The sequence below is a fragment of the Miscanthus floridulus genome, chromosome 16 (assembly GCF_019320115.1).
Source record: "Miscanthus floridulus cultivar M001 chromosome 16, ASM1932011v1, whole genome shotgun sequence".
Taxonomy (NCBI): domain Eukaryota; kingdom Viridiplantae; phylum Streptophyta; class Magnoliopsida; order Poales; family Poaceae; genus Miscanthus; species Miscanthus floridulus.
In genome coordinates this window covers 118,523,166-118,545,991 of record NC_089595.1, presented here as the reverse complement: position 1 = coordinate 118,545,991, position 22,826 = coordinate 118,523,166, and the positions used below count along the sequence as shown (strand labels likewise).

The 22,826-nt window shown below is 48.5% G+C and overlaps 2 protein-coding genes and 2 pseudogenes across 2 annotated transcripts; 2 read left to right on the top strand and 2 right to left on the bottom strand.

The window, feature by feature from the left end:
• Positions 1 to 1,796: 1,796 nt before the first annotated feature.
• On the top strand, positions 1,797 to 3,310 carry LOC136511378 (S-type anion channel SLAH3-like; annotated as a pseudogene).
• A 2,751-nt stretch (positions 3,311 to 6,061) lies between these two features.
• On the top strand, positions 6,062 to 9,972 carry LOC136511519 (probable protein ABIL4). Its single transcript, XM_066505565.1, has 9 exons — positions 6,062 to 6,651; positions 7,457 to 7,539; positions 8,167 to 8,317; positions 8,402 to 8,501; positions 8,595 to 8,675; positions 8,778 to 8,847; positions 8,951 to 8,985; positions 9,101 to 9,189; positions 9,305 to 9,972. Exons 1-9 carry the CDS (start codon positions 6,523 to 6,525, stop codon positions 9,458 to 9,460), a joined length of 894 nt encoding a protein of 297 aa, XP_066361662.1. The 5' UTR covers positions 6,062 to 6,522; the 3' UTR covers positions 9,461 to 9,972.
• Positions 9,973 to 10,112: 140 nt separating this feature from the next.
• Positions 10,113 to 13,962, bottom strand: LOC136511517 (calcium-dependent protein kinase 15-like). The gene is given in 9 exon segments (XM_066505564.1): positions 10,113 to 10,572; positions 10,998 to 11,097; positions 11,189 to 11,316; positions 11,630 to 11,797; positions 11,899 to 12,014; positions 12,233 to 12,385; positions 12,517 to 12,660; positions 13,040 to 13,394; positions 13,396 to 13,962. Coding segments are annotated over 9 exon segments (1,629 nt in total). The 5' UTR covers positions 13,774 to 13,962; the 3' UTR covers positions 10,113 to 10,485.
• A 2,549-nt stretch (positions 13,963 to 16,511) lies between these two features.
• LOC136511516 (uncharacterized) lies at positions 16,512 to 19,037 on the bottom strand (annotated as a pseudogene).
• Between the last annotated feature and the right edge of the window lie 3,789 nt (positions 19,038 to 22,826).

Sequence of the window (22,826 nt, the reverse complement as noted above, 5' to 3'; positions counted from 1 at the left end):
ACAAAAACTAACCCAAAGAGTTCAAATTTTGCATTGCTCCACGCACTTTCGAATAAACATTACTCTCTATGTCCTGAAATACAAGGTATCCAACCAATTTTATGACAAAAAAAAATAAAGAGTTTGACAAAGACTAATGTACCTGTCACTAATTTGTTCGGTTGTCAAGTTGCTTAATTTTCTAGTATTCGTACTTTTAATTTTTAAAAGGTATACATGCATGCCATTGATCTCGACTACCAAATATAGGTGTCATTTTGATCAAGATGGTGTTTAAAAGACATGCATGGATGAGATCTAAAAGGCAGGCACGAACGCATGGGATTGAGCAATCCACGGTACTTTATACTCCCTCCGTCTCAAATTGTAAGTCATTCCAAGAATCTTGGAGAGTCAAACTTTTTCAAGTTTGACTAAAATTATAGAGAGAAACACAAAGATTGATGACATCAAATAGGTATAATATGAAAATATAACTAATGAAGAATCCAATGATACTTACTTGGTATGATAAATATTATTATTTTGTTATATAAGGCCCTGTTTGGTTGGGCTTTTGGCTTTGGCTTTTGGCCCCAAAAGCCAAAAGCCCAACCAAAGGGGCTGCTTTTGGAGGGTGCTTTTTCAGAAGCAGCTGCTTTTCCATAGTTCATTTTTGAAAGCTGGTTTGACCCTGCTTTTGGCTTTTGGCTTTCTGCTTTTCGAAATTGGTGGAATAAAAAGCTCTTCCATAGTTGTTTCAAGAGAGATAAAGATAAAAGGTATATTTTATACTTGTTTAACCAAACAGCTTTCAGCTTTTCTACAGCTCACAGCCCACAGCAGCTTTTCCACAGCTCACAGCCCACAGCAGCTTTTTCTCACAGCCACAGCTCAACCAAACAGGGCCTAAATTTGATCAAACTTGAAAAACTTTGACTCTCCAAGATTCTTGGAATGACTTACAATTTGGGATGGATGGAGTAATTTGGAACAAATTTTGAACTTTCAGTATCTTGTGTTTCAAGATAGGGAAAGTACTTTAGTTCCCTTTCACTACTTCCAAGTTATGTGACCAAAGTGAACAAGGAATTCGTGAAATATTGTGCCATCATGGCCACAAAGATATAACGAATATTGCATGAGAAAAAGATAAATAATGTTGCATAAAACACTCATTTATTCAAGGGAATTTGTAATGAAACAGTGTCAACATAACGGCGTCAATGACCCATAGATCATATATAGGTATTTCACATAGATCTGTTAGAACGGAAGGAGTCTTAGTTTTGCAGCACTGCTATCTGAAGCTGCACCTTCTCGAGACAGCAAGCAACAGCCTTCACAAAATAACCCTTGTCTCCAGCAGATCCATGTCACATGTAACCAGCAACCTATTATATATCAAGCAACATTGGATTAAGCCATCACTGCTCAAGACCATTGCCTCGTTTTAAATAACAGCAGCATATGAAATTAGTAGCAAACTTAAGCCTGTCGTAGACTCGTAGTGTCGTCGTAATTGATTTCGTCAGCCGCAGTCGCAGAAAACTACTATAGCAAAGCTCCATCGATGACCTCGAGTAAATTATCCGGCCGACGGCGGCAGATCAGGCCGCGCGCGCTGAATCCCCCACATATTTGTTACTGTTTTGATCTGAGATGGCTGCGCTGCGTGCCCTCAACTTTTGAACGCGTGCTCTTCTTGTTCTCATCTGTTCTTCTGTCAACTCTTTTCTACTGCGTCCCTGGCTTTACCAGCTCGACTCCGGGAAAAATCACCTGCCGGAACACACACCTCCAGCGCCGACCTTGTCATGGCCTCCGATCTCCATGGACGGTCTGCATCGTCGTGCTACATTGTAGGGAGTGAGGAGCTCTTCTCATCCGAGGCTTCGTTCACGGCAAGCAGTGCAAACCTCCAGCTTCTCTCTAGCGTCAGCTTCATTCACCCAAATGGCAGCACCGGAGAGTGATCGCCTTCGCTCGCCACCGTACTCCATTTTGACAAGCGTGGCGCCATCAAAGGAGGCGAAGCTCGACGCGCACGGCCCCGACGCCGGCGAGCCCAGGACCACCCACCCGCAGCCGACGCTGACGGTGAGGAGCGAGGGCCCGAGCTCTCGACGCTCCGGGCGACGGAGGTCCCCGTGCTGCCCGAGGACGAGACGTGGCCGTTCCTGCTGCGGTTCCCGATCAGCGCGTTCCGGGTGTGCATGGGCGTGAGCAGCCAGGCGATGCTGTATAAGACGCTGGAGCTGGATCCTTCCACGGCGTTCCTCCGCGTGAGCCCCGGCGTGAACGACGTGCTCTGGTGAGTCTCCGTCGCGCTCATGGCGCTCGTCTCCTTCATCTACTTCCTCAAGGTTGTCTTCTACTTCGAGGCGGTCCGGCGCGAGTTCCACCACCCGATCCGCGTCAACTTCTTCTTCGCCCCGTGGATCGCCTGCCTCTTCCGAGCGAAAGGCCTGCCGGAGCCCTTGACGTCGTTGCACCACGCGGTGTGGTACCAGCTGATGGCGCCCATCCTGTTCCTCGACCTCAAGATGTACGGGCAGTGGATGTCCGGCGGCGAGTGGCGGCTGTCCCGCGTGGCGAGCCCGACCACCCACCTGGCCGTCGTGGGCAACTTCGTGGGCGCGCTGCCCGGTGCACGGATGGGCCTCCGGGAGCCGGCGCTCTTCTTCTTCGCCGTCGGGACGGTGCATAACGTGGTCCTGTTCGTGACGCTGTACCAGCGGCTCCCCACCAACGTGCCGCTGCCGAGGGACCTCCACCCGGTGTTCTTCCTCTTCGTGGCCACGCCCAGCGTGGCGTCGGTGGCGTGGGCCAGGATCAGCGGCGAGTTCGGCCTCGGCGCCAGGGTCGTCTACTACGTCGCGCTCTTCCTCTACGCGTCGCTGGTGGCGCGCGTCAGCTTCTTCTTCCGGGGCGTCCGCTTCTCGCTGGCGTGGTGGGCGTACACGTTCCCGGTGACCAGCGCCGCCATCGCCACCGCGGTGTACGCGTCCGCGATGACCAGCGCGCTCACCCAGGCGCTTGCGGTCGGGCTGTCAGCTGTCGCGTCCGTCACCGTCGCCGGCGTGCTGGCCACTACCGTGTACCGAGCGTTCGTGCGCCGGGACCTGTTCCCCAACGACGTGTCCATCGCCATCCGGCGGCGGCCCAAGGCCAAGTTCGGCAAGATCCTCAAGCGCACCGCACCTCCAGCGCCGACCTCAAGGAGCTTGTCGTCTCCAGGCACAGCGGCGGCGGATCGGCGTCGGAGACGAGCAGCGTCAGCGAGCCGCCCACCCCGATGGTGTACGGCCGCGCCAGAGCAGAGCCGTAGCCTGCCCTGCTGGCTGCCCGTAGGTGGATGTGGATCATATTCGTATCGGTTGCCTGTACAGTTATTTGGGCCTTTTTGCTGGTGGACCACGAACTAGCCCAGCTGTAATAATCCAGCCAAATTAGGTTAGGCCCAACTAAAGTTGTTCTCATTCCCTAACTAGTACTCCTGTATCGGAGAACTGAATTTCTCCCATATAAATATGATCTTATAAGATATATTAAAGATCACTACTTGTCTCTTCTTGTCATATTAGGGCAGTTGTTTGGAATATTATTGGCTTTAGTAAAGTCTAGGAGCTCGCGATAGACCAAACACTATTCATCAATTCTCGAATAAAACAGTGACTTAAGGTCACTCCGAGTGAGGTTTCATGTCACTGTTTTCAAGACTCTCCTTCGCTGAAAACAGTACGGACAAATTTCATCACATGATACTTTTATCTTATCTCCCTTCATTAATGCTGTTACGTTAGCTTATCTAATGATCATGAAACTCGTGAAACCCCTGAAACTGGTCTAACTGCTATAAATTTGTCCATGTCTTTGGTCTATCGATTATTTGTTGGACAATCTAGAAATCAAAAAATAGTACATGCGTCCATAGAAAAATAATCAAAATCCCAACTGAAACTGTGCCATGCTTATGCTTTCATGAAGCACTCCCACTCGTAATAAAAACAACCAGTCTGCGTGTACCTTCTGCACTGAGAAAAAAGAAAATCATTTGGGGAGGAGATAAACAGAAGACCACCCGAGTAATCTTCGTCGGAATCATTCAGAATTCACTCATGAATAGCAAGCGAACGGAACCGCTGGCCGAGCCGACAAGCATTGATGAACGCCACCAGCCGCTCGTCCGGCCGGTGCACAGCGCAGCTACTCATCCCCCCGGTCTCTCGTGCCGCAGTGCAAATCTACATGGCACCGGCGACCGGCCTCACTCTCCCTCTTGCCCCGAGGCTAGCGTCCAGTTAATTGGGTGAAAATCAGTTTTGGTTTTAGTTTGCAAGAAATGTTAATGGATATTTTTCTTTGTCAAAAGACTAATAGGTACAGTAATAACCGATCAAAGTCGATTTCGGTTCGGCTGATAGGTTAACCATAAGCCTATTATACTTCTACGGGAGTTAATGCAACAACATAATTGGGTTGGAAAGCACGTAACAAAAAATGAATCATGTAATAAAATAAAAGGAAAAGCAACAAAAAATATTTCTGATAAATAAAGTCTCAAAGAAATATATTTAAATAGTGTTTAATATAACGGCTCAAAATCGAATAATTTTCGGTTAGCCGAAATAGCATCAAAGTCTTCACCGAATAGATCATGAAAAATTTGGTTAACCGACTTTTTTGGTTAAATCGGTTTTGCTGAAATTTTGGCCATCACTGTTCACCGTGCAAGAATTTTCTATGAATTATAGAGAAATATATAAATATTTGTATTTCATTAAATTTTATAGAAACATAGTACTCAAAAAATACGGCGTTGAAACAGCATTTTACTTAATCCAATCCACGCAAAGTGCTACATGGTCTGATCCGCTGCCTTCCGTACATATTTCTACAGAAGCAGTTGGTGACTTGTTTCTATCAGAATCCTTAACAGAAAGGTGACTTTGTTTTTTTTTTTTTTTTGAGTTTTACTACATGGAGCATTGTATACCGATGGGAAATCGAATTTATTTTAGAAAAAGGAATTGTTTCTAGCCTTTCCAGTCGCACAGAAATTTTTTTTTTCTTCCGTTCATTTTTGACCAAAATATCCAAGGCACCTCTAATGCTCTTCGTGCCAAAGTTGATAGTCTCCTTGTATCCACAAGTTACAGCAACACCCAAATTGCAACAAGTATTAGCCTGTTCGGCTGGGGCTGAAACGATCGTGGATTATTACTGTTGGTTGGTTTGGTGTGAGAGAAAAATAATGTTCTAGCTAAAAATTTTCGATCGTTTATGACCAAACGAATATGCCGTATGTTCCCTAAAAGTAGCCTACATAAAAGTCGTTTTGCAATATCATATCATTATCTGTGAACCAAATTTAACCCCCGCAAAATTTTTCGGTCTTCGGCTATTCCAGTTAACCAATTTCGAAACATATATTAATCGTCGGCTTATAGATTTAGGTGGGGTTAACCTAACAGCTACTCCTATTTGATTAAGAATCTTGGCATCCTGACATTAATTATTTCGTTATTACAATCACAGGAATATGATATTAATTGTCTCCATATATAGAAATCTGGCATTAATTATTTCGTTACCATCAGGGTGTGTTTGGCAACTCTGTGGGAAGAGACATGGGAATTAGTTGTGGAAGTTGATAGAATGAATTAAGGTGGGAAATTGACTTTTAGCTCAAATCCCTTGTTTTGTTCGTGAAGGAAAATAAGAAGAAAAATTAAAGAGAGAATTCATGTCCACTGTTTGATATGGGGGTTTTAAGAAAGAAATTAAAAGACAAATCATGATGAACGGTGCGGATCTACTTTTCTTTGATTAAGAACACAACTCTCCCTCAATTCCCACCCCTCCCCTAGAAAACTAATTAGTGGGAGTTGGCCCTCTAAATTCTCCTTCCCTTCCCAGCAGAAGAGATTTGTAAACATGTATCTCTAAACTCCCGTTCCTGCTTCCCATTACACCTAACCAAACGAGCCGTCAGAGAAATCGAAATGGGAATGTAGCATGCAAATCTTGCGGTGAAAACGGCGTTCATTTTCCACGGCGGGGCAACCAAACAACCAGCGAGGCAGGGGAGGCGCGAGTGCGCGATGTGTGAGCAATGATTCCCCTGCCAAATCGCAAAACCTCAAATCCAGAACAGACCGGCGGCGGCCCCGCGCCCGTCGCCATCAAAGCCACCGCTGCGGTCGCTCCTCCCGGACCCCTCACCCCTCCTCCTCCGCGGACCACCGCCAGCGCTCGACGGCAGCACGCGCACGCGCACGCCCCACGCGCGAAGAGTCAACAGGAGAGAGACTGGCGATGGCACTGGCAGTGGCAGTAGAATAAGCTTGCGTCGAGTGGGAGTTGGCGAGGCATCGCTCGCTTCCTTCCCCTCCACCCCACTCCGCCCACCGAGTGCCAGTGGAGCGCTTCCTTGACTTCCCCTCTCCGCCTCCTTGTCCTCCCTTCCCTGCCGGTGCCCGTTCTTTGCTCCCCTCGCCGGTACGCCCGCCGCTGGAGCGGAAGAGAGCCGGAGGGGGAATGCAGCCGCCGCAGCACTGCCCGCCGGCGGCCGGCGCCTGGGGCGGGGTCGCGGGGGCCGGGGCCGGCCCCACCACCGTCGACGAGGCGTCCATAGAGCGCAGCAAGAGCTTCATCAAGGCCCTGCAGGTGCTCCCCGAACCGCGCATTCCTAGATCCATCCATACACGCACACACAAAAATATTCGATCGAATTCCTGGTGAGACATTATAAAAAGATTGCAATTCCTCTGAAAAAGTTCGAGCGCCACTGCTTTATTTTTTTTTCCTCCACGTTATTGCTGTTAGATTTGGCTCTTTTTTTTTCCTTTATGGCACTGCTGTCAGATTGTTGGGTGTGAAAAGTAAAAAATACCTTAGGTCTAAATATGTTATTAAATTTTTTAGCATCTTAACGACTTCAAATAAAAAAAATTCAAAACTAGAAAGTTATAGATCTCGTCGAGATCTATAATTTTTATATAAAAATTATCTTCATTTAATTCCGCAAAAAAAAGATATGATTTAATATGATTAATATATATTAGAAAAATTATATCTTTTTTACAGTATTAAATGAAGATTATTTTTATATGAAAATTATAGATCTCGACGAGATCTACAACTTTATAGTTTTGAGTTTTTTCATTTGAAGTTGTTAAGATACTAAAAAAATTTAATGGCATATTTAGATCTAAGGTATTTTCGATTTTTCACACCTGCAGTTTGGCACCGTTAGAACCCAATCTGACGGCAGTGGCATGGAGGAAAAAAAAAGTTAGAGCAGTGGCGCTGAAGTCCGTTGAACTTTTTAATTGGCTCACAGGGAATTACGATCTTTTTAATGGCACGAGGAATTCCCTCAAAATATTCCCTTTTTAAAAAAAAAAACTAGTTCGTGCTCCGTTTCACCGGGGATCCGGCTGGATTTCTGTTTCACGATGATGGTGTGCAGGAGCTCAAGAACCTGCGGCCGCAGCTCTACTCCGCCTCCGAGTACTGCGAGAAGGCCTACCTCAACAGCGAGCAGAAGCAGATGTGAGTCGCGTTCCTGCATCCTGCTCCTGCATTTCAATGCCACAAGGGTGAAGGAATTACCCACTTCTTACCACAGCGGCCAGCCATGGTTGCTCCTCGTACAATTGCATCTTGCATGCTGTATCTAGCACTATTTTGTCATTTCGCGCAAGGGTTCAAGAATTCAATCGGAGCGTGGGTGCAGCATGTGCTGGTAGCAACTACCCAACTACATATGATAGGTGTACAGGACTGAGCCAACTAAGGCAAGGACGGCAACAGGTGTGAGGAAGGGACTTGATGTGGAGACGTGGCTAGAGAACAAACTCTACTGGCTAGAGAAGGATATAATTTTTTGGTATCATCTGGAATTTTGGAGTTACCTGACAACTGTCTGTGTACTGTTTCTAGTCTGAATTTTGTCACTGCATTGAAATTTTAGCAACAGGGACCCACTCTTGTTTCACAGCGCAGAATTAATTTTATAAATAGATAGGATGTGCACTTTCATATCTTTTATTAATGAATCGATGGTGTACTGAACTCGAACTTGCAGTATACTCTTATTTCAACACAGGACATTTTTCAGTTGTAACATTCAGGTTCACTGACCATATTATGACAACTGAAGTTGTTAATTTATGTCAGGGTACTGGACAACTTGAAAGACTATGCTGTACGAGCCGTCGTCAATGCAGTTGATCATCTGGGTACTGTTGCCTACAAATTGACAGATCTTTTCGAACAGCAAGCTTCTGAGGTGTCAACTTATGAACTGAAAGTTGCACGTCTGAACCAGGTAATGCCACTTATCTGCAATACTTGCATTGTAGGGTGATGAAACCATTCTGGTTCAAATACTGATCTATTTTCAAATCTGTAGCAAATCTTCACATGCCAAGTCTACACAGACAAAGAAGGCCTCAGGCAGCAGCAAATGATTGGAGCAAACATAAAACACCACAAGCACTATATCCTACCACGTAAGTGAATGTAAAACTAAGAGCTCACACACTGTTTGATTACAAAAGAAAGGGTGCTGAATTTTGACTCTCCATTTTTATCTGCCAAGCTAGCTGGTTATAAAAGATCCCCGGCGCATGGACACCAGCAAGTAGACACTGATCAGGAAGCCAAGCCTAGACCTTATCCCTTGGGTGGGCCTTCTTGTCTATTCTCTTTGCTCATGATGAAGTTTCAAGGCATGCAATGTACCATATTAAACAAAAAAAATATATTTTTTTATTTCGTTGGTGCAGCAAAAACCCTTTCCTGGCATCTGTCTTCAGAGAACAGTACCAAAGCAAACACACATAAACCTACATTTGCGTAAGAATTCTTCCAGTTTTTGTTCAGCTTTGTATAAAACTTATTTTTTGTTCGTTAGTGCAATGGGGTTTATGTACTTCTGGTGTCATCTGCTTCTGTGCAGCCTAGTGGACACAGCACCATCAAAACCTGCATCAGGTGATTTAATCATTCTGTGTATCAACTCATACTGCAATTTAATTTCCTGTAAGTTGTTTTCTGCTTTGTTTGTATGCACAGATTGAATTCTCCGTATGAATCTCTCATGTTTCAGGTAAGGACCGGTCTGCTTCTCCTATGCGCAGGTCTCTGCAGTTTAACAGGAGCACCAGTTCTGATGCTATGCAAAAGGTTGGCACTAAGGTAAGCTTGAATATGGCCAAATCTGTATCTTTTTTTGTTTAAAAGGTCTCATTGTGTATATTTTGTTTTTTTTTATTTCACTTTGTAAATTAATAGGCCATGCCTTTCTTTTCAGAACCTATCTGGTGTAAAGGAATTTTCAACATTTCATTCCTTCGACAACCCTAAAGGTCGTGCAATCCAAAAGGCCCCTGTTGGCACTAAAAGCATGCTAGCGGCTCTCTTCATCAAGCACAAATCATCGAAGATGAAAAAGATCGCAGTTCGCTGACGAGCTCACATTTGATTGGGGCGACATCACTGTAAATTTCATTTCGTGCAGGAAAGGAAGCCTATTATTGTACATCTGACCTATCGCTATGCGTTGGATATGCTGATGGTTTAGAGGCCGAGTATTCTGTTAGTCATATTTCATTTCAGAATATCTCATCTTGCGGATGACCAAGATGTAATGATTTCACATAAGCTCATACAACATCTTGTCGTGTAATGCTGCCTGAAGCTTTGGCATTTAGCATATATAAATGCATCTTGGAAATACCCTTCAAGATATGTACATGCGCTCATGTGTTAATTGGAGAAAGCATCGAAAGTGCTCAGACCTGCTCATGTGAACATGTGAAGTGGTTGGTGTCCTGTACCAGCTATTATTTTCTGCTTTGTGCCATTCGAACTACTCTACAGCAACGAATTTGGTCACAAGAAGTCTTAAATATTTGGAAGTTGAGCTAAACAATATTTTATGATACATTATTGATTCTAGTACTTTTGCACTGGAGGAAATGGAAATTAAAAGTCGAGCTATGTTCGTTACAAAGTATAATCTTGTCTGGTATCGTCACCAGGGACTGTCATACAAAGCCAGGTTTCTCACATAAATGATCCAGTGACCAAAAAGAAAAGAAAAAGAGGGAGAGAGGATCAGAAGGCACATCGCATTACTTTTTGCCTGATATATGATAATTTGGAACTGTATTACAAGCCCATTTCTTACATAAAAGATCCAGAGGCAGGAAACATTAGACCATAAGGCACGCCTCATTAAGGATACATGGAAATATCGTAAGATGAGATGGTAGAACATGGAAGCGCCAGAAAGAACCTCCTACCATCCATGTAGATGGGGCACACAAAGGCAGTCAACCATGATTGGTAACTTGTCCAAGTATGGAATATCATTGCACAGGTGCCTGGCTGAGGGTTCCACTTCAGAGTATGAGTTGCTCCCCTCTCTGACACTGGAAAATATCTTAGAAGCCTTTTTTTTCAATTAAACGTAGGACTGGTAGGAGAGCCTTAAAACATGCGCCTCCGATTTGGAACAATATCGGGGCTATTATTCTTCATCATAGCAACAAACTCCTGGTAGTTGATTCTCCCATCCTACGTAGTAAAACCAAAAGACAAATAGCACTTAGCAACTGAACTAAGCAATTCATGTGAATTTAAATAGCAAACATCACAATTAGTTCTTTCATCATTAGTCTTTTCTTAATAATGTGAGCCATATGGTTCCAATTGTTAAGAGAGGACCCGATAACATGATGGTTTAGCTTACCAGTAAATGTATAGTAAAGACAATGGTTTCTTGATTACTAGCGAAACAAGTTGAACCACTGTTCAGACTCAAGGTGCTTGTTATTGGTGTAAATAAATTTCATTACTTTATTGCATTAAGAAAAACTGCTTGTTTTTTAAAAACAAAATCTCCTTCAATGTGCCAAAAGTCTCCAAGATCTAAACAGTGATAATGCTTCCTATGAAATAATAGCAAGTGATATTATTTTGGGTTTCCTGGAATTACTCACATGATCTGTATCTACTTCAGCAATAATTTCTTTAATTGTTGCCTCATCACCCATATCATACTTCTTCAGAGCTTCTTCCAACTCATCAACTGTAATGTGCCTGTACAGGAATGTGCAAGCAACAAAAGTTAATGTTAAAGGTCAAACTCAGTACATAAGTAATGAAAAAGTAGAGTTAGAAGTGAAATTACCCGCTATGGTCCTTATCAAAATACTCGAATGCTTTAAATATATGATCATCCTTCTCTAATCTATTCATGTGCATTGTTGCTGATATGAATTCAACATAATCAATGGTACCATTTCCATCAACATCAGCCTGTTCATGAAGGGAAAACAATTAACAAGAGTGGAAATGGTCCCAGAATGGTTCTGGAGAGAATGAACTTGAACGAAAAGCACATGATCCATCAGACTACTAGAAATGTGAAAGGTTCAAACTCACACAATGTCATCATACTGATTAAAGTCATATGGTATTATTTATTTCCTCCCTTATCAAATAAGAACACATCCACTACAACTATTTTGTGCACCACTGGCATTTTCACATAACAGGCAGTTGCATCACATTATGTGAACAAGGGAAGCATTATGATTTAAGGCTATGGGGCTACAAGATAAGAGTTTACCGCTTCCATCAACTGCCTTATTTCTGATTCAGAGATTTTGGTGCCGAGCTTTGGTAAACCAGCTCTCAATTCTTCCAGCGTTATAGTCCCACTGTTATCAGTATCCAGGGATTTGAACATTTCTTTCAAGCCCACGATCTCTTCCTCTGACAAGTTCTCTGCAACAACCTGATTGTAACAGAAGCGACGTCAAGATGGTTCATGTATTATTAAGGACTGGAGTGCTAAAAAGAGAGAAACAGTAACAAAAATCCGGAAGATCTGTTTACCTTCAAGGCAACCTTCTTAAGCTTGTTCATTGCCCGGAACTGCTTCATTCTGCTTATTACTGTAATGTCTAGTGGCTTGTCTGAGGCCTCTCCATCCTCTCTAATCCAGGGATGGTCTGTGTGCTTAATGTATTAGATTGAGGCACTATATACAAACAGAGCAAGAATGAAGGCTCATTTTGCAAAGAGAGCATAAAAAGCTTGTATACAGAAGAAGATAAATAGGCAGTGCACTTGGCATGATGAGCAGCACCCCCAATCAGTAGAACCAGGATTGGCAATGGATGGGAGGGGTCGAGAAACGTGTTCGACGATAGCGCTAGCGGATACTTACTCAAAATTTCAGCAGCAGTAAGCCGCTCCTTGGGATCTTGGCGCAGCATCTTCTTGACCAAATCTTTTGCGCTATTCGATATGGAAGGCCAGGGATCAGATGCGAAATCAATATGACCTCGCAAAACAGCATCAAATATGCCATCCTCGTTCTCTGGTAAAACCAAGACCAAAATCAGGGGAGACAGAAGACAGAGCATCCGTGTCGTGTTAGTAAGGGGACAATGGCATTGGCATTCAGGATGTGGCTGGTCGGTTTACGCAGCAGGGCGCAGGGACACGTACCGGCCCAGAAAGGAGGGACGCCGGATAGCAGGATGTAGAGGATAACTCCGGCACTCCATATGTCCGCCTCAGCTCCGTATCGCCGCTTGAGCACCTCCGGGGCGACGTAGTAGGCGCTCCCGACAAGATCCCTGAACTGCTCGCCTGCATTGCAATCCAATCATCGATCGTTTTCAGTTTGAGTTGAGTTGGACACGCTACAGAGTGGGAGCTGGATCGCTGAGACCAAATCAAACAACAACGATTCCTCCTCTAGACTCTAGTTAAAGCACAAGGCAATCAAACAACAATGATTCCTAGTCTTGGTATGTGCTGAATTCCCACATGAGGATGAGGATGAGCATCTATCTATATCTATGGAATGGAATCGAAGCAGAATCATACATACATAGTGAGTAATCGAATCTCAGCAGAATCATACATAGTGAGTAGAGTGAGTAGGACTGAAATCGAAAAGGCATCCGAAAACGATGGATATCCCTGTGAACACAGTAGTGAAGAGCGAAGGGGATTAGTTAGTTACCGGGCTTGAAGAAGACGGAGAGCCCAAAATCCGTGGCCTTGAGCGGCGAGTCCTCCCTCTTATTAAGGAAGAGGAAGTTCTCGGGCTTTAGGTCGCGATGCATGACCCCCATGGAGTGGCAGCTGTGCACGACGGAGACGATCTCCCTGCAGAGCGCGGCGGCGGCGCGCTCGGAGTAGTGCCCCCGGGCGATGATGCGGTCGAAGAGCTCCCCGCCCTCGCAGAGCTCCATGACGAGGTTGACGGAGTGGCGGTCCTCGTAGGCGCCCCGGAGCTCGACGATGCTGCGGTGGCCCGTGAGGTGGTGCATGATCTGCACCTCCCGGCGGACGTCGTCCACGTCGTCCCGGTGCGCTGAGTTTGCGGGTGGCGATGGACTTGCACGCGTACCGCCGCCCCGTCGGCTTGTGCGTGGCTAGGTAGGTCACGCCGAACTGGCCCCGGCCTAGCTCACGCCCGAACGTGTAGGATGCGCGCACGTCCTCCATGGGGCGGCCCAGCACGCGGCCGATGTTCGTCGCCCCGCCCGGGGGGGCGGGGGCGGGGGAGGCGGATGTGGGGGCGGGGGGAGGAGCATGCTGTGGCGGCGGAGGACGCGGAGGTGGGGGCTGCTGCTTGGGCTTGTTGGGGTTGTGGTGGTGGTGCTTGGGCGGCGGCTGCGGAGGCTGGGAGGAGGCGTGGTGGGAGGACTGGTCGTGCGGCTGCGCGCGGTGGCGTGAGGCGCGGCCGCCCATGGCGCGCGAGCGAGTGTGATCAGGAGCTGCGGGAGAGGCCTGATAGAGGGGCCGAAGAGGATTTGGGGCAGCAGGAGGGGACTGGAGGGAGCATGGGCAGTTGAGGTGGAGGAGGAAGACGAGGAGGAAGCAGCAGCATTGCTGATGGCTTTGATTTGGTCAGGGGTGGAGGGTTTGCGCGTGGAGACGCACGGGTCGGCGGGCGACCGGTCGCCGTCTCCTCTCCACGGACGCACGGACGCGGTGGGGCGGGGGAGCCAGCCAGCGTGCCAGAGCTGATGCCTGCTGGAGCTGAGCAGCCCGCAGCGTTCGAGTGTGTGCTTTGGATAACGAACGAGGCAGTTGCGTCGCGGTTTCCGGGCGTTGACGGAGACGGACGCCACGTGTCTTGTCCAGGCTGCCTCTCTCTCTCTCTCTCTCTGAACCTTCTTGTCCTGTGTCCGTCTGCAGCCTGGACAAGACACCTCACTCACAGTGTCCTCACCGTAGACCGCACATTGCAACGGTGGGCTCGCGTGGCTGTTCGCTGAAATGAGTACTGTTACCGGAACCAAAAGCCAAACTAGCACTTTTTTTTTACAGTTACTCCCCCGTCAAAAAAAAATACACAATTCTTTGAACCTATACGAAGTTAGAATTGTGTTTGGCGACTCAAACCACCGTGCACACGTGTTCCGGTTAGGGCAGCTCAAGACCAGGGGTGGATCCAGGGCCCGGGCTGCCCGGGCTACAGCCCGGGGCGAGTCCATGTAGCCCCTGTAAGATATGTGGTGTTTAGCCTAAAAATTATGATCTTAATTAGACAAAAGAAGATCTAGAAAACAAGATCAGACTGTTTTAAACCGTGCACACGTGTTCCGGTTATGGCAACTCAAGACGGTCTCCGACAGCCATCACCTAAACACGAGATGCATTCGTTCGTCTGGGTCACGCAGAAAAAAGGGTCATGCACCCAAACCTTCCGTTTTCCGACAGCGGACCCAAAAGGAGAGGCCCCCAACAGATCCCTGCATGCGCCGCTCGCTTCCCTCCCCGCCGAGCGTCGAGCCGGCCGCGCCGGCCGCTCCCCGTCGCGGGCCCGGCTCGCCATCATCGTCCGTGGGCCCGCCTCGCAGCGTCGGCCGCGCCGGCGGCTCCCCATCACGGGCCCGCCTCGCCGCCCCACCCCACCCCGACGCCTCCTGCGCGGTCTCCTAAGGGCCACACATGGTCACGGCGCATATTTGGGTCGAGGAGAGAGACAGACATTCGCAAAAATAGGTCATCCCTTTACCGTAACGTGATGCATAGTCCGTTGGGGACAGTAGGTAGCCGTAGCCATAGGCTCATAGCCGCCGCCCGCCGGCACCAGGACGGGAGTCTGGTACACTCACCTCACCCCGCGTCTGCCTCTTGCTGTGTCCGTCCTCTCATCATTCACCCGATAACTCCATGGGCCGCATGGGAGGATGGGCCATGCCAAATCAAGCTCAACCAATGGATTGAATGATGATCGAAGCATGCATGGGAGATAAACAATAGTTTCCATTACTAACGTTATTTATGATATTATCGATATCTGCTTTTGTGTGCACAGCTTCGTAAAAAAAACAACTGAAAACTCCGAGATATCTTCTGCTAAAAAAAACTGACAACTCCGAGTCAGAGAACGCTTCACCAACCTCGTCAGCGCGTTGCGCGTGCTGCCGAGTCCACATCAAATCCTGTGTATCCACCTCTCATGTCATGGATGCCGATGGACCTCTCGCGCCTCGTCGAAGCCAGACCCGGGCCCCGGACCGATCGGAGCACAAGCGCTCGCCCGAGAGATGAACAGAGAGAAACGCACTGGCCGTCTGCTGGCATCGGACTCCGACAGGCAACGATTGGCCTTCTCCAACGACGACTCCACCCGTTGTCAGGTACTCAGGTCACAGGCAGAGCCATGTCAAAGTCAAACCAAATCCCACTAGTAAAAGTCCTGCTCGTGCATGGTTTCCCTCCTCTCAAGGAAATCCGGACGCGGACAGCCCAGCGCGGCGCCAGATCCCCGTGACCGCCACCGGCATCGGTGTCAGTTCATTCCTTGCAGCCTTGTGTGTCAGAGCTGCAACTCTGATTTCTGACTGGCTGGGACCAGGATCGATCGCTGCCCGATTTCGACTGCCTGGCCTGGGGCTACAACTGGAATCGCTGACCGGACAGCAGGTTAACTGGGACTGGGAGGAGTGTGTGTGCAGTGTGCTCAATCGCTGCTTCTCTGCCGGCCTCCCCTACAGCTTGCAATGCAATCAATACAAACTCCCAGAGAAGCCTGGAATGGAAACCCATGACTTGCCACTAATATATTGCTCCTAATAAACCAGGCCAGGCACCAAAGGCCTGTTCGGCAGGACTGAAAAATAAGTCAAAATACCGTTCCGGCTAATTGTTGTGAGAGAAAAATACTTTTCTGTCTGAACTGCTTATCAGCTATGGTATAGTATTTTTCTCTCACAACAACCCTGTTCGGCTGATAAACCAGCTGATGCTATTTTTTCATTGCTTTACTACAAGATAGTTTCTTGCAATCAGATGATGGCACACCAGGTACTCAAGCTTCTCAAAATCCAACCATACCAGCAGAAGCAACATGAATTTTCGGACTACAGAGCTAAACGAAACAAGGTCAAATGGTCACTCCCCAGTCCCCACCCTGCTTTTCACTCAAAAGAAACTTGCAATGCTTATGACACAAACTATCACAAGGATAGTAATACTTCACAATGGAACACCAAACAAACTTGAGATTTCTGTCTGCTAATAGAGCAGTCAATCACGGGCAATACAGAATGCAGACGCCACGCTACACAGAGACACCACCACAACGACACTAATTAGTACTAATTACAACAATAACTGGACAAACTTCACACTATGACCTGGCCACCCCCTTATTTCTGCTACATGGGGCAGCTGTTTATGCGGGATCCAAGCATTGCGGCAGCGACAGTTTTGGCGATCCCCAAGACACAAACGACACTACTCAACACCTCCAACCCAGGAAACCGACCGACCCATCCTCCACGAAAATTGCCCCCCCTACAACATCACATCCAGGTGCACATGGCAGACGAAGTCGAGGCCGCGCCATTGACAGAGCAGCTGGCAGGCGCTGACATGGCCTCTTCCGGAGAGTAGAGCTAGCAGCCCACTGCCATGAACCCTGCCCTCTGGAAACGGGGTTGCACTGGGCTGCGCCTCGACAGAATCATCATCGTTCCATCCCAGGAAAGCTTCGTCTTCTCCGTTCGCCATATCAGCATCGCCCTTCATTGCAGCAGCCTGCATCTCATCGGACTTGCAATCAGCTGTCAACTGTCTGATCGCAGGACCTAATGAGCCGCCGCCATGGACGCAGTGATCCTCAACCAAAGCGCTGTGACCTGCACAAAGACCAATCTTGCTACGAGCAAACTTGTCACACGGCGGACCACCAACCCCAAAGCTTGAGCCCTCCTGGCCCCATGAGCAGCGTTTGCCTCCGCCATGGGCCTTGCAGAAATCGGTGCTCCCCTGCGCGCTCTTGGCACAGCCCTCAAACTTGCATCTCTTACCACCGCCGTGGCGGACACAGTATTCCGTCCTCCCTCTGGCACTCTTGGTACAGCCTGAGACTAAGCACCTCTTCCCACCACCGTGAGCAACACAGTACTGCGTCCCACCGTGGACACTCTTTGGGCACACACCGCCACCCTGGTAGGAGCAGCGCTTACCTCCACCGTGCCCCTTGCAGAGAGAAGTGCTACCTTCAGCTCCTTTGGTACAGCCGGGGAATGTGCAGCGCTTCCCTCCACCGTGTGCCTTGCAGAACTTTGTGCTTCCCTGGGCACCCTTTGTACAATCTGGAAACTGACAGCGCCTTCCACCACCATGAGAGATGCAGAGGCCAGAGAATGCTTCCGCACTTCTCTTGCAGTTCTCCCTCTGGCACCTCTTGCCGCCTCCATGCTTGATGCACAAGCCAGACTTTCCACGTGCAGCGCGTGAACAGCCTTCCTGACTACAACGGCGACCGCCACCATGGGCTATGCAGTGGTCAGTGCGGCCATCAGCACTCTTCGTACAGCCAAGATACTGGCATCGCCTACCACCACCATGTGCTTTGCAGTAGATGGTCCTTCCCTCAGCTCCCTTCTGGCACCCAGGTTTCTGGCATCGCCTACCACCGCCATGGGAAATACAATAACCAGAGGCTCCTCTTGCTCCTTTCTCACATCCTGGGAACTGACAGCATTTAGTGTTAATGCTCTGTTTTTGGGAGTTAGTTCCCCCAGAAGTACAGGTAGCTGGGCTTTTCACACTCACTGTAATGGCTGATGAGACATTTGGAGAAGGCACAGCATCATCAACCTTTTCAGATATCTTTGGCAATGAAAAGTTATAGGTTGCTTCAGAAGCATATGATGATGAAGCTATATAATGCCTGAAAACCCAACTAGAGGAGGGCTCGAGTTTTTCCCCAATAGCATCTGTCACCAAATTAGGTGCCACTGTCTCTAAGCCATCATTAACATTTATTGATGCAGTACTTGCATTGGTGACAGCTGATTCAGGTGAACAAGTGGACAAACTCAACTGAAGATCCAGTTTGGGAGCACCTGCTGATGGCACATGCTCAGCACATGGCTTTTTGTGATGATGTGCAGTATCATGACCAAGACAAAGATCAAAATTGAGACCAAGATCCATTGATGACTCCTCATCAGTCTCTTTCAGTGAAGATGGAGACATCATGCAAGCTGTGGGGGAGCTAACCTTGCTATTTTCAGAGGAACTTGGTGAACGGCCCAGACCAAGGGTGAGCAGTGGATTTTCAGGACCTTCCACTCCAGCCATATCAACCCACTTCCTTTTCAGTGCTCTCAGATTGTCTGTAGAGAAGTTGGAATACAGTAGTGTGCCAATGGCAGTACCTTTGTACTCAACTGCTTGCTGAACTGTGCTCCGAGTGACAAGGATCGTTCAAGGAGTTAATATTACCACCAGATCCAAGGTTTAGGGAGGCCCTGTCCATTCCAATCAAGAAACATAACCAAAGATGAAAAGAAAAGAACCCGCTGCCTGACTTCCGGAAATCAAAACTCTACTGTCATCTACTGTACTGGGTTAGAAGTCTCAGCAGGAATGTTTGCAACCTCCACTAACAAAGCCAGCCACATCATCACGATCCATTTCTCGCCACTTTCAAGAATGAGAGGAGAATGGTGAGGTTTTGAGCTGAGCTTTCAGTTTCTGGAAGGAGCCAATAGACCTGCAGGTTAACAAAAAGCAATAGTAGATTAGAAAAGGCCAGGTAGAGGGTAGAATCTGATGTGAAACCAGCTTTTGAAAAATTTCACATCCTATTGTGTGGGAAAAGAGTGAGTACTAGGCAACACAAAACAAATCAACAGTACTTTACAGAGAAACAGGAGGCTCCACAGTAGCATTAGGCAAGAGATTCAAGATAGCCCACTGAACAAATCCCACATGCCTTGTGTGGTTGATATAGCACAAAGTAGTACGAAATAACAGTTGTTTAACCATAACCCTAGATTCTTGTACTACTACAAAAATCTGTTTATATGATGTATGAGCAGAAAGGTTAACAAAGGTGACCACTAGGCAGACAGGGGGGAAAAAAGGTTCGGTAAAAGATGATGGCAACTATGACCACGCGAAACCACAGTGCAGGACTGCAGATTGCATGATGCCTAATCACAAGTACTCCGTAGATGGGCAACTACAGTCTATTGCACGTTAGCGGGTGCTGTGCAGATCGCACTACACAACTTGCAGCGCAGATGTTTTCCTTTGCTATCACACAGCCACTTCCACCGTCTGTCTGTCGTTTGCACTTTGCAGGAAATTTCATCAGTGTAGTACAAGAATAGACAGACGGTGGAAGTGGGGGACACCAATCTTTTCACTTCTGTAAATAAATATTCCTTTTTTTCCCCTCCTCCAAGTGTCTTCTTTTCAATGGAGGAGGAATACCACATACCAGCGCTAGTATTTGTAGTGCAGGTGAAATTTGAAGATAAACTAATTGGGGGAGGCAAGAACAAGTTGACAATAAGAACAGGAAAAAAAAACTAAATAAAGGAGAGCAATTTGAACTCGAACTCTATTTTGAAACCGAAGGAATCGGCAGAGAGGGTCTCGTGGAGCGCATTGGAAGCAACAGCCAAGGACGCCGCGGAGGGAGTCACAGGGAGACAGACAAATCCTCCATCGTTTTACATGTTAGACACACGAACGGCGGTGGCTACAGATCCGGCCGGAGCCAGCAGCGCCTCTGCCGAAGCGGAGCACTGGGTACCTACCGGAACGCCGGGAGCAGACTAGATCTCTTCTCTGCCTGAAAGCCAAACCGGGAAACGAAACAATAACAAGAGAAGGAACGAACGAATGGAGAAGCTCCTAGTTTTCTTCCGGCGCCGGGAGGAACGGAATTGGTGCCAACAGAGTTTCAATCAACGCGTATACGCACAAAATAGCATGAGGAAGGAAGGCAGGGGGTCGCCGGTGGCTACCCCCGCTCCGCGACCATCCCGAAAGCCAAGGCCCCTCATGCGTTTCCCCGGCTAGCTCCAGCACCGAATCCAGCGACAGAGAGAAGGAAGCGCCGCGACAGAGAGAAGGAAGCGCCAAACAGCACAGGAAGGAAGGAAGGCGAGGAGGAGGTGGCGTAGCTCACCTGGCGGCAGCGGAGCGGGGGAGACGAGGAGACCCGGACGGACGGATGCGGCGGGCGCGCGCGGGAGCCGGGACGGGGACAGGGATGGGGGGCGGCGGGCGGCGTCTGGTCGACGGTGTTGGTGGTTTGGTGGGGGATAAATCGAGCACGCGAAGCGAGGGGGGCAGCCGGAGGAGGCGCAGCGCAGGCGGCTTATAATAAAGCGGCTGCGGGAGGGGGGACGTGGTGGGGTGGCGCCGCGGCCGCCACGCCCGGCCGCGGCAAATCGCTGGAGCCACCCGCCCCGCCCGCGCGCCGCGGAGAAAAGACGATGATGACTTTTGTTGCGCTCTGCCTCTGCTCGCTGGCCATTGACTTTCTTCCCGCTGCAGTTACATTTCCTGCGTTTTCTTTTCCTTCTTCGGCAAATATTTCAATGAAACTCAATTTCAGATTTTTATTTGAATTCACCTCAAATCAATCAAAAGCCATTACTGAAAGGTTCAAACCCACGGGAGCTCGTCGAATTCGCTTTGCCACGAGGAATTGATCTTCGCGGCTGCTTTTTTACCATTTTACCATTGCTTGCTTTTACTGGGCATGAGAGGAGCGGTGCGAGAAGGGACGTCACGTCGTCTGGGTCCCACCCACGGCTACGCCCCCAGGCCGATACTGTTGCACGGGCCCTGCGCGTCCGTGTCACGGGGCAGGGCGGGCATGTGCGCGTGTGCCGTGCCGGCGGGCGGGCGGGCGGCGGCAGCGGTTCGCCGCCCACCGTCCGTGGTGCGCGCGCCGCTGGGGCCCGCCGCCTTTGGACGTGCTGGTGGCCTGCCGGTGCCCGTCAGTCCAGACGAGGGAGCGACGAAGGAAAGCCGCCGTCTGCTCCAGCTCAAAAAGCACTCCAGATTGTTACAGTGTATAAAATTGTACAGTTTCTTCCTAGCAGATTGTCACGGGGCAGTTGCTCCAGCGCAGGACACGATGCGGCGGCGACCGGAGAGACAAAGAGCGTGGACGCCGCCCGCTGCTTCGTTGCCGGGGACAACGCCAGCGGCAACATCACGCACCACTTGGCCCGCCGCTACGCACGGGATCCTTCCACCTTCGCCAACGTCAGCCTCGCCGACCTCATCGCCATCCAGCCCTTCTACGCCAGCGAGGAGCGCACGCCCGCTGAGCTGCGGCTCGTCGGCGCGCCCCCGTCCGCGCGTAGGGCCGAGCGCGCCGGTGCTCCTCCCGTCCGCGTGTAGTACCGCACGCAGGACACCGATGCGGCTGCGACCTAGGGCGATGAACACCGATGCGACGGCGACCCGGGGCATCGAATAGGCTGTATATTTTTAAAGGGAGCGTCCCGGGGCATCGAATAGGTTGTATATTTTTAAAGGGAGCGTCGGGAGTGGAAGGTATGCACGAGGCATCCGAAACGGCATCATGCATCTCTCCGTACACTTATGTTGTGTTTGGATGTCTTGTTTGTACTTTTTGCCTGCATCTTTTCATTTGTTTGCCCTCCTCCATCTCACACGTCTATGTCTTTTGGATTTCTCCTTCCCTTATAGTGTAGGATGACTTGATTCACCCAGGATGAAGGGACCCATGCGTCAGACAAAAAAAAACTGATACATGCATATAACCAAACACAATCTTATTTTGTACTAGACCAACAACAAAGACAACCAAACACGACCATTTGCACAAGCTCAACCTAGCTTCTTTGGTCCTGTATAGCCTGACCATCCTGGCTCACGGCTTGATCTACAACCAATCACACCCAGAGAGACGAGGGGTCTTTTTAGCTCGGCTTGTCTCGACTTATGTCAGCTTAATTTCCCTTCCAAAATACTATTGAACCAGCCAGACAATAGCGCCGGCCACACCAGCCGAACAGCCGGCGGCAGCCAGCCGAACAGATCCGAGATGGATAAGGAGGACCGGAGGAGGAGCAAAGCCCAAAGCTTGCGGCAACCGGCAATGGAGAATCTATCTATCCTTTCCTTGAGCCCAGCTCGCCCATCCATCCATCGGCTCAATAATGCTGTGCTATCATATGCTATATGCTAATGCTATCACCTGTCTCGTCGTTGCTCCCACAATACTGTCACTCACTACTATACGTAGCTAGGAGTGATGTATGTACGTACTCCATGCATCTCTCAATGAGTCAATTCTCAACACCTACCGTAAGCTACCTGCTGTGCTCGGTGAGTGTAGCTAGGCAAGATAGCTTTATCCCTAAGTCCCTGAAAAATATGTTGTTTTCGTTTTCGAGAAACAACTCTGACTAAATATATATTTAAAAAATATAAATATTTATGGTACATAATTAGTATAATTAGAAAGATTTTTGAATCTAGTTTTTAATAAATTTATT